At 37.5% G+C, this 12157-nt stretch overlaps 1 protein-coding gene across 2 annotated transcripts in view; it reads right to left on the bottom strand.

The window, feature by feature from the left end:
* The window catches only part of kcnab1b (potassium voltage-gated channel subfamily A regulatory beta subunit 1b), a gene marked incomplete at its 5' end in the record, with an annotated part of 54148 nt that overhangs the window by 40038 nt on the left and 1953 nt on the right, over positions 1-12157 (bottom strand). The window contains one exon of one of the 2 annotated variants that reach the window (XM_082173628.1): positions 7267-8307. The exons of the other annotated variant lie outside the window; for it this stretch is intronic. Within the exon in view, the coding sequence (XP_082029754.1) occupies positions 7267-7481 (215 nt within the window). Of the gene's footprint in view, positions 1-7266; positions 8308-12157 lie in introns of those variants that run through there. 2 annotated transcript variants of the gene reach the window in all.

Genomic DNA, 12157 nt, shown 5'->3' with positions numbered 1-12157 from the left:
CACACTGATGCAGCTGGTGCATGTCGCCCAAACATCATCTCCCACTCTATATTTTTTTCCGAGCCATTATTAGTTTGTGTGACATTACAACCACAGCACATTCTCAGCTGCAGACATATATAATTTAAAACTCCCCGTTCTCCGTGTGATGGGGGAGTGCGTCTTTTTTCCGGGTATAGCAGACACACATGCTGTTGGGTGTCAACAGATCCTTCCTCATCACAGCGCGCGGAGTCAGAGAGCTGTAGAACTGAGAGACTGTATGACAGAAGAGCTCAGAAATGCCTCGGCAAGCCAATGGAAACGGTATGTATCGTCTCACTGACAATGTTCAGAGGAAGGTGTGTGAAGAACAGATGTGTCATGACAGGAAAGCAGGTCTCATTTGTTTGTATATGTACATGACTGCGTGTAGGAACACAACAGGTTTTTTTTCCTTTTTTGACTGGATGCTCAAAACACACAACACAAAAATACAGAATCACTTGTGTTTCAATCACCATATGTGTTACAATCGGTTGCAGAGATGGAGGAAGAAGGATCTACGTGCAGCAATTTTATTAACAAACGAACTCAAACTTGACAAAATAATCTCAGCACAAGAACAGAACAACCTAAACATGCAATGTTAAGAGCTGACAAAGAACCAGACAACATAGACAGAACTGAAGAGCAAATTAACAAGACACACCTGAACTGAACAATCAATCAAACACCATAGAAACAAACAGGCAGGGAGCGGAGAAAGACAGAACTGAATTAATTGACAGAACACAGACAAAAATCAAAACAGACAATATGTCTAAACATGGAACTTAAAAATGACATGTTTTCCTGGGCATTCTACCATTGTAACTATAGTTGGTACCACAGTTTAGACACTATCATAGTACCGTGGTGTACCATATGCCATGGTAATACCATATTTGATGTCATACACTTAAAAATTACCATGGCAGTGGAAGTTTTTCAGACATTTACCATAGTAGTAGCACGGTATTTTTGGAAGTACCATATAAATTCCATGGAGCATGATTTTCAGTACCATGGTATGTTCTAAACTACCATAGTACCACCACAGCAACATTTTTTTTTTACTGAAATTCATGTACCATGGTGTTTTAAATGGAACTCCAAAGTATTTATAAGAATACCATTGTACTACCATAATAAACATCCAAAACACACTATACATTCAAGTTTTTAAATTGGTTTATTAAAAAAATATATAAAAAAACGAATTCATCATTTTGAAAGTAAAAATAATTCAGTAAAAACTTTTACTATATTTTAAAATATATTTGAAAACTACTTTATTGTTATGATGGTAAAGCTGAATTTTCAGCACCCATATAGTCTTTGTCACATGATCCTTCAGAAATCAATCTAATATGTTGATTTTCTGTTCAAGAAACATTTCTTATTATTATCAATTTTGAAAAAAGTTGCGCTGCTTTACAGGATAATGTTACAAAAAATTATATTTCAAATAAATGCTGTTCTTTTGAATTTTCTGTTCATCAAGAACAGAAAATTCAAAAGAACAGCATTTATTTGAAATATAATTTTTTGTAACATTATAAATGTTTTTACTGTCACTGTCACCATGGTACCATGTCCTAAAAAATCATGTACCATGTATCAAAAATACAGTACCATAGTATATACTAAAGTACTATGACACCGTCACAATACTTTTTTTGTAAGGGTGTAAGACTGGAAGAACTGGAAGAGAGGGCAACTCTCTGAGAAAACAAAGGAAATTAACATTTGAACTCTATCTTGTGAAGTTAGCATCACCATTTGAGATGCAAGTCTCACCTCAGAATACATCTCTTTCCCTCTTCCCCCACTCCTTCTCTCTCATGCTGAGATCACAGAAATTCACCCAAAAATCTATATGGTTTAATGTCAATAATTATCATACAGTATTAAACATGTTTGGTATCATTTGAAATGTCTCAATGCGACTGGTACAAATGTCTCATTCCCAAAGAAGTAAACCAAAAGGTAATACAATTTTTAAGAGTTTAGAGATAACTTGCACACAGAGGAGGGTGTGTCTTCCAGGCAAATGGCATCCTGCTCCCAAAAGGTGTAAACTCTGAATGCAAATTCCCATTGTTAGCAAATGTTTCCATGTGAAAGAAGTTTCTGTCTGCAGAAATGCAACAAGAGGCTCATGGCGATTTGTAACTCAAATTAGTCCGTGATGTGGAGTGTATGCAAAACACTCTGCATCATGTATTTTATAATGTCAGGTTTGCATCTTCTCTCTTTATTCCAGAGCATTTGATGTTTTGTATTTATTATTTGAACTGATTATGAAATTTGCATGGTACATTTACCTGACATAATAAATAGTTACATTTGATTTTATTCTGACTGACTCTGAAATTGTTTTCCCAAGTAGCTAGATTAAACGAATTTGTATGTTACCGCAAGTTTTGAGTCAGATTAGTGACGACTAATATTTGGCACTTATTCAAGTGTACTTGGTTTTGCAAAGACAAGAAGTGAATTTCCGTTTAGGGCAGCAAAAGTGCTGTTTGACCAACCTAAATCTGGGTGTGTCTTACCTCTGTTTAAATTTAATGTTACTTAAATAAGTGTACGTGGGAAACCACGGCATGGCCAATCCAAAGCTATTATAAGAGAAGTAAAGTTGGTCAACTTATATCTGTAATAGTGGCCATACCAAACGTTATGTTAAATTCAAGTGTATGCAATTCCATGGGGGCTATACCAAAGTACCTTTGATTGTGTAAGCGTGAATGCAACCAATCGAGGTATATAGCAATTACCTCGGTTTGGTGACCAAAACTGACGAGCTTGTGATCGTGAGACCCGCGTTAAACAAAAGACGTGAGGACCTCTGAGTGACATAGCTTCCTAATCTGAGTTAAATAGAACAATCAAATGTATTGCTAAACTATTATATAATTGACCAATAACCAATTGGCAATCTAACCTAAATTTGAGGTCATGATAAAATGGAGTCAGATATAAAATGAAGTCAGATAAAAGCTTAAATGGAATTAAATTACTTTGCCATGCGGAAAGACAGTAACAGTAACCTACACGCGTTCTACCGGAAGCCGACATAAACTAACAAAAGCATTTGGGTGACCAGACAGATAAAAGACAAGCATTCAAATATTTTTCAGTATGACCGTTAAAGGTGTTTCAGTAAGACTGTTGTAAGAGTATGAGCATGTGAGAGTGTGCGTGAGTGTGAGGCCTAATTACTGTCTCTTGTTATACTGTATAGTCGTCGTAAAACAGAATTGATAACGAGTTCAGAGCAGTCAGGGGACTGCTGCAGAGTGTGATAACTACTACTCTGTGTGTGTGTGTGTTTGTGTGTGTTCTGAACGATTTTACCACTGCATGTGCATCTTTTAATAAAAACAAAGCAATTATAAAATAAAACTATTAAGCCTCATCAGCAATGAATAACACAATATGATGATTAAAAGATAGGTAACTGTGTGGAGGAAGGGATTTATAGGCACCCCAGTTCCTCAGTTCCCTCTCCAGCAGAATCAGGTTTAATCCCTCAGCAGTGTCTGAGCAGCCCAGAGCTCACAATCTGACAATTAAAAACATAGTTCACCAGAAATTGAAACACTGTCATCATCTACTCGCCCTAATGTTGCTCAAACCATATGTTTTACTTGCCTACAAGGAATAAACTAACTGGGTATAACTAACTAACTAACTAACTAACTAACAGATAGGGAGGGAGGGCAGACAGTCAGATTAAAATAAATAGTGATAATGTTGATTAATAATAGAAAATGTTGCTCAAACCATATATTTGACTTGCCTACCACTAACTAACTTACCAATATAGATAGACAGATAGATAGATTTTAGATTTTGCCTTTAAAGTCAACCTGGCTAATAATGTATGATAACAAATATCTCTCCCAACAAACCCAGAAAATTAAAAATGAAATATTCCTGTGCCCTTTAGGCTGTTTGTTAGGTTTCCTTATCCTGCATGTGCATCTGAAGATTCTGGAACAAAGTGGCTGCTGTGTTACACTCACACACAAAAACACACATTATAGCACAACGGACCATTATGGTGTGAAGAAAAAAGGCTTACAAGACAAATAAAACTAACACATACACTGATTGATTTCTAACAGGCAAATGGCCAAGAAAACAGAAGCCCACACAAATACAATGACTAGGAAGAATGCACGTACACACGCACACAGCACGACTGCCCATCTGGACTGTGCAGCACCGCCAGTGAACCATCAACACTGCAACTGTTTGCTTTACTGCTATGAATTCAGAAATACCAGGCAAAATTATACTTCTGTGATTTGAACAAATAAAAGACAGAGCGATACAAATACAGACACACAATGCTATAATGCTTAATCCCTTGGACACACTAAGATATGGCCTTTTACAAATCTGTAGACAGGCCCGGCGCCACGAGGGGGCAAAAGGGGGCATTGCCCCCTCATATCTGATTTGTGCCCCCTCAGTTTCATTTTTGCCTTCATGGTTACAAATGAAATGTTTAACCTTTTGAGCGGTACAGTCCCATATATGGGATTTTTTATTTCTGTGCCCCTGAGAGTACAGTCCCACACATGGGATTTTGAATGTTCAGTGGCGTCACATACTGTAACTGCAAGATTCAAACTGTGCTTTCGCGCATTCGGTTGGCGCTGACGGACGAGCTCATCGCTGTCATATATCACAACTATGCAGTGTTTTCAACCTCATAATGTTTATTTTAGGTTTCAGACATTTAGATACACATAAGCAAGCACTAGTAGAACAATACATTTGGAGTTTGTAAAATAAAATACACAGTAGACATCAAAGGTTTTTAAACTATATCTTTAACCTTGTCATTTATAAATTCAGAGAGAGAGAGAGAGAGAGAGAGAGAGAGAGAACCTTACTGCTGAGAACTGTTAGGGGGCATGGCCCAAATGTTATTATTAATGTATATTAATGGCCTGTACATTTTCTCTTGCCATTAGCATGTGCAGCAGAGAGTTGATTCTGAACCATGAGCAGGACAAACACAGAGATGGAACAGCAGTTTACTTTCTTGTCACACATTTAGTCAATTACATTAATTATATACATTCTGACCACTCACTACCAACACACACTCTTAATCACAGACACATGGTGCAACAGAAAGATGTTAAAATGTAAGCAGGACTTTCTAGAAAAATGTAATGTTACAAAAAGACCCGAGGTTCTGTCAGAGCAATTGCTATTTCTAAAGATTAAATCACAGTGAGTGACAGATGATTAAACCACAGAGACAGATATTTATTCTCCAGGACATCCGACATACGGATAAATATAGGGTCATTACTCATGGTTAACTTTGCCTTGTGAAAACCACCTAAAAATTCTCTGCAAGAGGCAGGTTGTGCCCTGCAAGCTGTGTTTGCCTATGACAGTTTGGTTTTGTTATGTGACTTGATTATGACCTTAATAAGTCAAATAAGGTAATTCATTTAATATCTCCTCAGCTTTTTCTAAATACAATTGCAGGGTATTTATATTAAGTACATAAATATGTAAATGTATTTGTTGCATACTTGGCATAAAATAAATGTATTTCAAATACATTTTAGTATATTTATTTTCCACAATACTATACTGTATATTATATATATATATATATATATATATTTTTTTTTTTTACACAGACACAAACACACACGTGTGTGTACAGTGTGTGTGTGTATACAGTATGAAGGAGGGGATATTTGTTTTTAATGACCCTACAAGTTCATTAAGGAAGAACAAAACACTAAACTTGGTAACGGTCCTTACCGGGCAAAATTATTTTGCAAAAAAAGCTTCTGTACTTTATTTACCTGGCCAAAAATTATGCCTGCACAGTTTTGCATGTTTTATTGCGTTGACAATTATGCAGTATGCTTACAAAATAAAGTTAATAAATTGAGGAGATTTGATAAAGTGTGAAGATGTAAATTTTGCTAGGCCGAACATCACTTTTTGCCACTAATATATATATTTTAGATATACAGTTTCACCCTTTCTCAAAATCACAAATTATTTAACCTTTTTCCACCCTCTTTTTCTTACCCCATTAAACAAGTTTTTTTTTTTGTTTTTTTTTGCTGCCGTTCCTTTAAGACTATATGTAAATAGCCTCTTTGCATGTAAAATAAACAGCTCTTTACTGTGCTTACACATGGAGCACAGGATGGGTTTGCTGTCAAGTAAAATATAGCTCCATCCTTCAATAACAACTTCTCTGCAATGCCTGTGTTACCTTGTGACGGGTTCACAAAACAATCTATGCTGAAATGTGCCACACAAACTCTTTAAGTTCAGACTAAAATGTCCCTGATCTTGTTCAAAATAAACTTCAGCCACACTTTCCTAACACCGGAGTCCTTTGGAAAAGATATACAGGTAGTATTATAGTAGCTATCTACTGTACCTGTTCTTAAAGTTACAGGATGTTTTCATCGTACATCAAACTCTTATTTCAAAAGAACAAGACAAATTAATTTCCTCATGAAATTGCCCTTTTATTCATGCAATGAATTCATTGAAAGTGTAGAAAAGTAATAAATGTCAAACATGAGTGCGTGAAGCTGGACATCAGCCGAGGATGTTCAGGTTTACCCTGCTGCCCAATTATATGACCCCTGCCCAACAGCTAATGTGTCCAATTAGAGTAAAGCTCAGGCAAACTGCCAGTTCTCTGTCGTTATGGAAACTAGCAGATATGCCATAACTGTTGCATGCTTGAGGTATACTTGTGTCTCAGATGCATTTAATTATTTCCAGCACAAAAACCATTAGTTCACACCTCCCCCTCATATTCACACACACTGAATGTTTTCAGCTCTCCAGCCTTTACTCTAATTCACAATTTCACACACAAGACAAGAATCCGCTGTTCGTTGTCAGTGAATAAAAAAATAAATAAATAAAAGTTGTTAAAAAATTTAGCCAATCACAATTTACTTTCAACTTCATCAATCACTCCACCCAATCTCATTATTAACCAGACAGAATTTACTAGAATGAGTTTGTTCATTCACAGAGTAAACTGCTATTTTTATAGAAACCTTTTCCATGTCTTTTTGAGAATGAAAAACATAAAAATAAAGATCAGTGTTATCAAAACAATAACTTACTGTCAGCGTAAAAAAAAAAAAAAAATTGTTTCAGAACTGATATCTCACAACAATATGATCAGAGTTTTCTGTGGTTGCCGGAAGTTTTCCGTACCTGTACTTCATGCCGGTGAGTTTTCCAGTGGACTCCTTCAGGGAAATGTGGTGCCTGTGCGTGAAGGAGCCCAGGCTGCGAGCAATCAGAGCCACCGTTCGAAACCGTGCCCTAGCCGCGCTGGCCGTGTTAGGACTCGACGTGTTCTGCTTGTTCGGCTCGCTGGTGCGCGGGGCCTTCAACCCGTGATCCGTACACGCGAAGGACACCTGCATGACTGTTAGCTGCAAAGGATCTTGAGCAGGGAAAACTGACACAGCTTGTCCTGGAAGTCCAAGAGAATCAGAATGCAGTTCTGGTTTGGATCTCAAAAGCTGAAGAGTTACTAGTTCATAAATTCAAAGTGCTCCAGCCTCTCTCTTTCTTAAACTAGCACTCTCTTTCCCAACAGGAGCTGATCCCGTCTGTGCCGCCGCTTGATGCTCTTCTTAACCTGTGCGGTGCTGCTTTGCCCTTCACTCTTCTCTCGATTTGCCTCTTTCCTCTCCGCTGTTCTTAGCTGACCCTCAACGGTGTTTCTCCTCAGGCTGATGACGGGCAGAGGGGGGTTTTCTTCAGCCCACGCTCTTCACCGAGACTATAAGAGCAGTCCGAGTGCACCGCAGGAGATGCACAGCTATGCAACAGACTCCGGGACTCTGGGAAAACACTCGGCGGGCAGCAAACCGGAAGATCGATGTATTCCTGAAAGTCTGAACAGGACCCCTTTCCGAAAGCCGTCCAGATGAGTGAGCTGCAAGGTGAAAAGCACGCTGCGTCCCACATCTAAATGTCCTCTCACCAAAAAACAGGCGAATGCAGTTCAGCTGGCACACACACACACACACACAAAAAAATTGTCAGTTTGATGAAGATATATGTAAACAAAAGCAGACAGGCGGAGGAGAGGACAGAGAGAGAGAGGGATGCGGCATGATCACTGGGGCTGTAAGTGAAAGAGAAGCTAACAGAGATGGAGAGAGAGAGAGTGAGTGTGAAAGAGGAGGCATGAAAGCCAAGCATGTGAGAATGATGCTTAATCAGAGACGATATAAGAAGAGAGGAAAGAGAGAGTGGGAGAGGAAGAGAGAGAGAGAGAGAGAGACTGCAATGAGACTGAAATAACTGCAGTCTCTCACCAGCGGCTAGGGCTGAGAGTGAAGACAATCCATCTGGATGGGACTACGCGTGAACGTGATGTGTTCGGATACGTTTATAATGCAGATGTCATGCTCATTTCGCAGTGTGTCACATGTGGTCCGCTGCAAAAGCTTGAAAAAAGGGTGTGATAGAACAGCTAATCATTGATTTGACATCTTTTAGCATGTATTAAACCCCTGAAAGATGTTACTGAGTAATGTTACTGACATCTGGTTGTCAAATGAAACAACGCTAATGTGAAAGCTGAGCGTGACCATCCTAAAAAGCAGAAAACGAGGCTCTTATCAGGTCACACAATGTCCCACAATGCATTTGGCACGTGTGTGCCACTGCTTTCCCCCGAAACTTCCTTGTGCTGCAGTGGGATTATGACAATGATTGAACAAAACGTGCCATTCAGTGAAGGAGCTCAAAATTAGACATCAAGTTAAAGCCCAAACCCGGCCCGTAAATATGACCATGTTATCCGACCTGACTGGTGCACTCAGATATTAAAGACTGAACCTGACCGAATCTGAAAATGTTTTTATTTGTTCTCTAAGCGAGTAGACCCGAATGCACAGACTCTCACACAAAATAAGTTTGGATTTTTAGGAATTACAAACTACCTGACAGAAACCCAACGTCATATATGGAAAAAAAAAGAGTAGCAACTATACATTACATAAACAATACTGGACAAAGAACAGAGGAAACAAAGGCTGCATCCGAAATCTCATTCTTCCCTACTATTTAGTAGGTGAAAAACAGTATGTGACAAAAGAAGTATGTCCGAATTCACAGTGCTCATTAAAGAGTAGACAAAAGGTACCCAGATAACCTACTACTTTTGGTGAGATTCAAGTGTGCATACGATGAACACTTTACTATGAGGCCACGGGGGAGGATTTATGAACGGCAGTGAAGAGACGTAGCTGATGCTGGTAGGTCACATGATAATGACAACATGGCGAATGTAGTACATCCAGATTAAATTCATTCTACACACATACTATATTTACATTTACATTTACATTTATGCATTTGGCAGACGCTTTTATCCAAAGCGACTTACATTGCATTATCCTATACATTTATACATAGGTATGTGCAATCCCCTGGGATCGAACCCACAACCTTGCGTTGTTAACGCAATGCTCTTACCACTGAGCTACAGGAAAGCCACTATATAGAACATACTTTTTTTTTGTAAATACTTATTCAAAATGAGTATACCTACTCAAGAGAGTATATGATTTCTGACACAGCCACAGGGCTTATAAACCTGAGGAAACCTAATCAGGATTAAATAGAATAGGTGTGTGGGACTAACTAATGAGGAAACTAACTATAATCAGGCAAACAGGAACAGATCAAACAGATTGAAAATGGAACTATAACAGGACATAATAGAACATAACCGTTACACTCAGAAAATTCCAGATTAATATGGTTATATAAAATTTATAAAACTGCAATTCAAAGAATACATACATGTTGTGCCTTTTTGCTTATGAATTAGGCAACCGTGGGATAAAGGTGAACCCTAACCCTATGTTAAAAACAATGAAATCACTTGATGAGCAGCTTTCTTTCCATTGCAAAATATTTGTCAGAAATAGGTGATATAAAAAATTAAATATCAATTATTAGATGACAAGCTTAAATAAGGTATGACATGGAAGAAGTTCAAAAAGTTCTAAAATTACTAAAACTAAAATTTAAATAAAAAAACTTAAATCTAATGGAAATATTAAAAAACATTAATAAAAATGACAAAAGCACAAAACAAAATTACTAAATCAAACTGAACTATAACTGAAACAAATTAACAATATAAAAACAAATGCTTACTCAAAATATTAATAAATAACAACAATGGTATATAATTATATACTTTTTTAAAAATGTGTCCTTATGAGTGAGTCGTTAAATCATTCACTCAAACGATTCATTCAAGAAGACAGATTCATTTAGCAATGAAACAAGTGGCTGTCTTCATGAGCGAGTCGTTAAATCATTCACGCAAACGTTGTGTTCAGAAACGCCACTAATGCATGTTGCTATGAGATGCGGAATGGTTTATTTTACTGTGGCTTCATTAGCGGAGCAAAAATAGACAGTATTTTTTATAAAATGACTCAATATTTACTTCTTGTTTATTGTTGTGTAAAATCATATTAAGATTATATTATGTATATAATGTTATTATTGTCCCAATTTCCAAAAAGAGAGTTTTGCATTTAAAATGTTCTACTTTAGGAGTACACATAGATGACCTCAAAGCAAACAGACATGAACTAAAGCCCCATAAAGGTTTTTAAGCTATAAACTCTGCAGTGCAGTGGCCCTCCAGGACTGTAGCTGAATAGCCCTACTCTGCCTGACAGTCTTAACTGAGTGTAAGTGTGTCATTAAAGTGAGCTTAATCTGAGACTGTCACACTTTGGCGTCCCCTGATGGAAAAACTATTCTGGCACCCTGAGACAAAGATCTCTCTAAACGTCCCCCTGATAATAAGACTCAGTCAGAGATCACCCACTTTATTACGCTCTCGTCCAAATAAAGATTTCTAACAGGAAATTAGTTTAGTCAAACATGCTTTAGCAAGAGCCCTCTGAGGACACAGCTCATTTTTAACGTCTTAGTTTATCCAGATACATTATCATAAGTTAAGAAGTTTTTCCCCTCTAAGAACAGCTTAGAAAGTCACTGATTTAGAAACACAATTAAATGTGAAAGTTTGGCAAGATAAAGTGTAATAGATACCCCCATCGGCGCTGGAGCTGGGGGGACCATTTAGCCCTTCTGAACTGAATTTAGTTGGCTGATATTAAAATGTGTAAATCTGTTAGCTGTTTTTAAAAGTTATTTTCTTGTATAGACTATAATTTGCTACATTTTAATGGGTTAAGGCACATTTTTTAACCCCACATTAAAAGGATAGTTCACTCAAAAATGAAAATTCTGTCATTAATTACTCACCCTCATGTCGTTCCAAACCCGTAAGATTTACATTCATCATCTTTTTAATGAAATCTAAAAGCTTTCTGTCCCTCCATTGGCAGTCTACGTAACTACTTTAAGCCCCAGAAAGGTAGTAAAGACATCAATAAAGTAATCCATGTGTCTCCAGTGGTTTAACAGTCATATGAAGTGACAAGAGTGCTTTGTTTGCGCAAATTATTGCGCACTAATTATGAACGTCAGAGTTGAATATAAAGATATGCATATTCATTTGTTCACATAATTGGCCAGTTCAGGAAGGTTACCTTGTTAATATCATGTATTGACGTCATAAAGCAGAAAAACTAAAGAAAAAAAGAATCTTATCTTAGACTGGTGGACGTACAGTATGAATGGGCTGTATCATCCTGGTCAACAAGCTCCTCATAACCACTGGCCTCAGCATGGCACGTGCACAGAATGAATCTGTCGGTCACTGGCTATGAACATAAGCTGTACAGAACCCCTATTATTGATAATATATGTTTTGTGACTCTACATCAAATATGACAGGATTATGTAAGAACAGATTTACATTTTGTCAGCATAACCTTTTCCTTCAGCGCAACTATGTACCTAACCCTCATCTCTCTCTCTCTCCCTCTAACCCCTCAGAATAATCCCAGCTGTCATATGGGATTAGTTGTATTGCAAGTCATTAGCATAAAGAACCAGTGTGAGTCAAAGCAGATCAAGCTGGCTGCTAATCAGAGCTAATAGCTTTATTTTACCCAGCGGTAGCCCTCCTTCCACGGCTAGAATAACA

Source organism: Leuciscus leuciscus (assembly GCF_965113295.1).
Source record: "Leuciscus leuciscus genome assembly, chromosome: 6".
NCBI lineage: Eukaryota > Metazoa > Chordata > Actinopteri > Cypriniformes > Leuciscidae > Leuciscus > Leuciscus leuciscus.
Note: the sequence above shows the minus strand (reverse complement) of the source record. Positions and strands in the feature narration are given on the sequence as shown.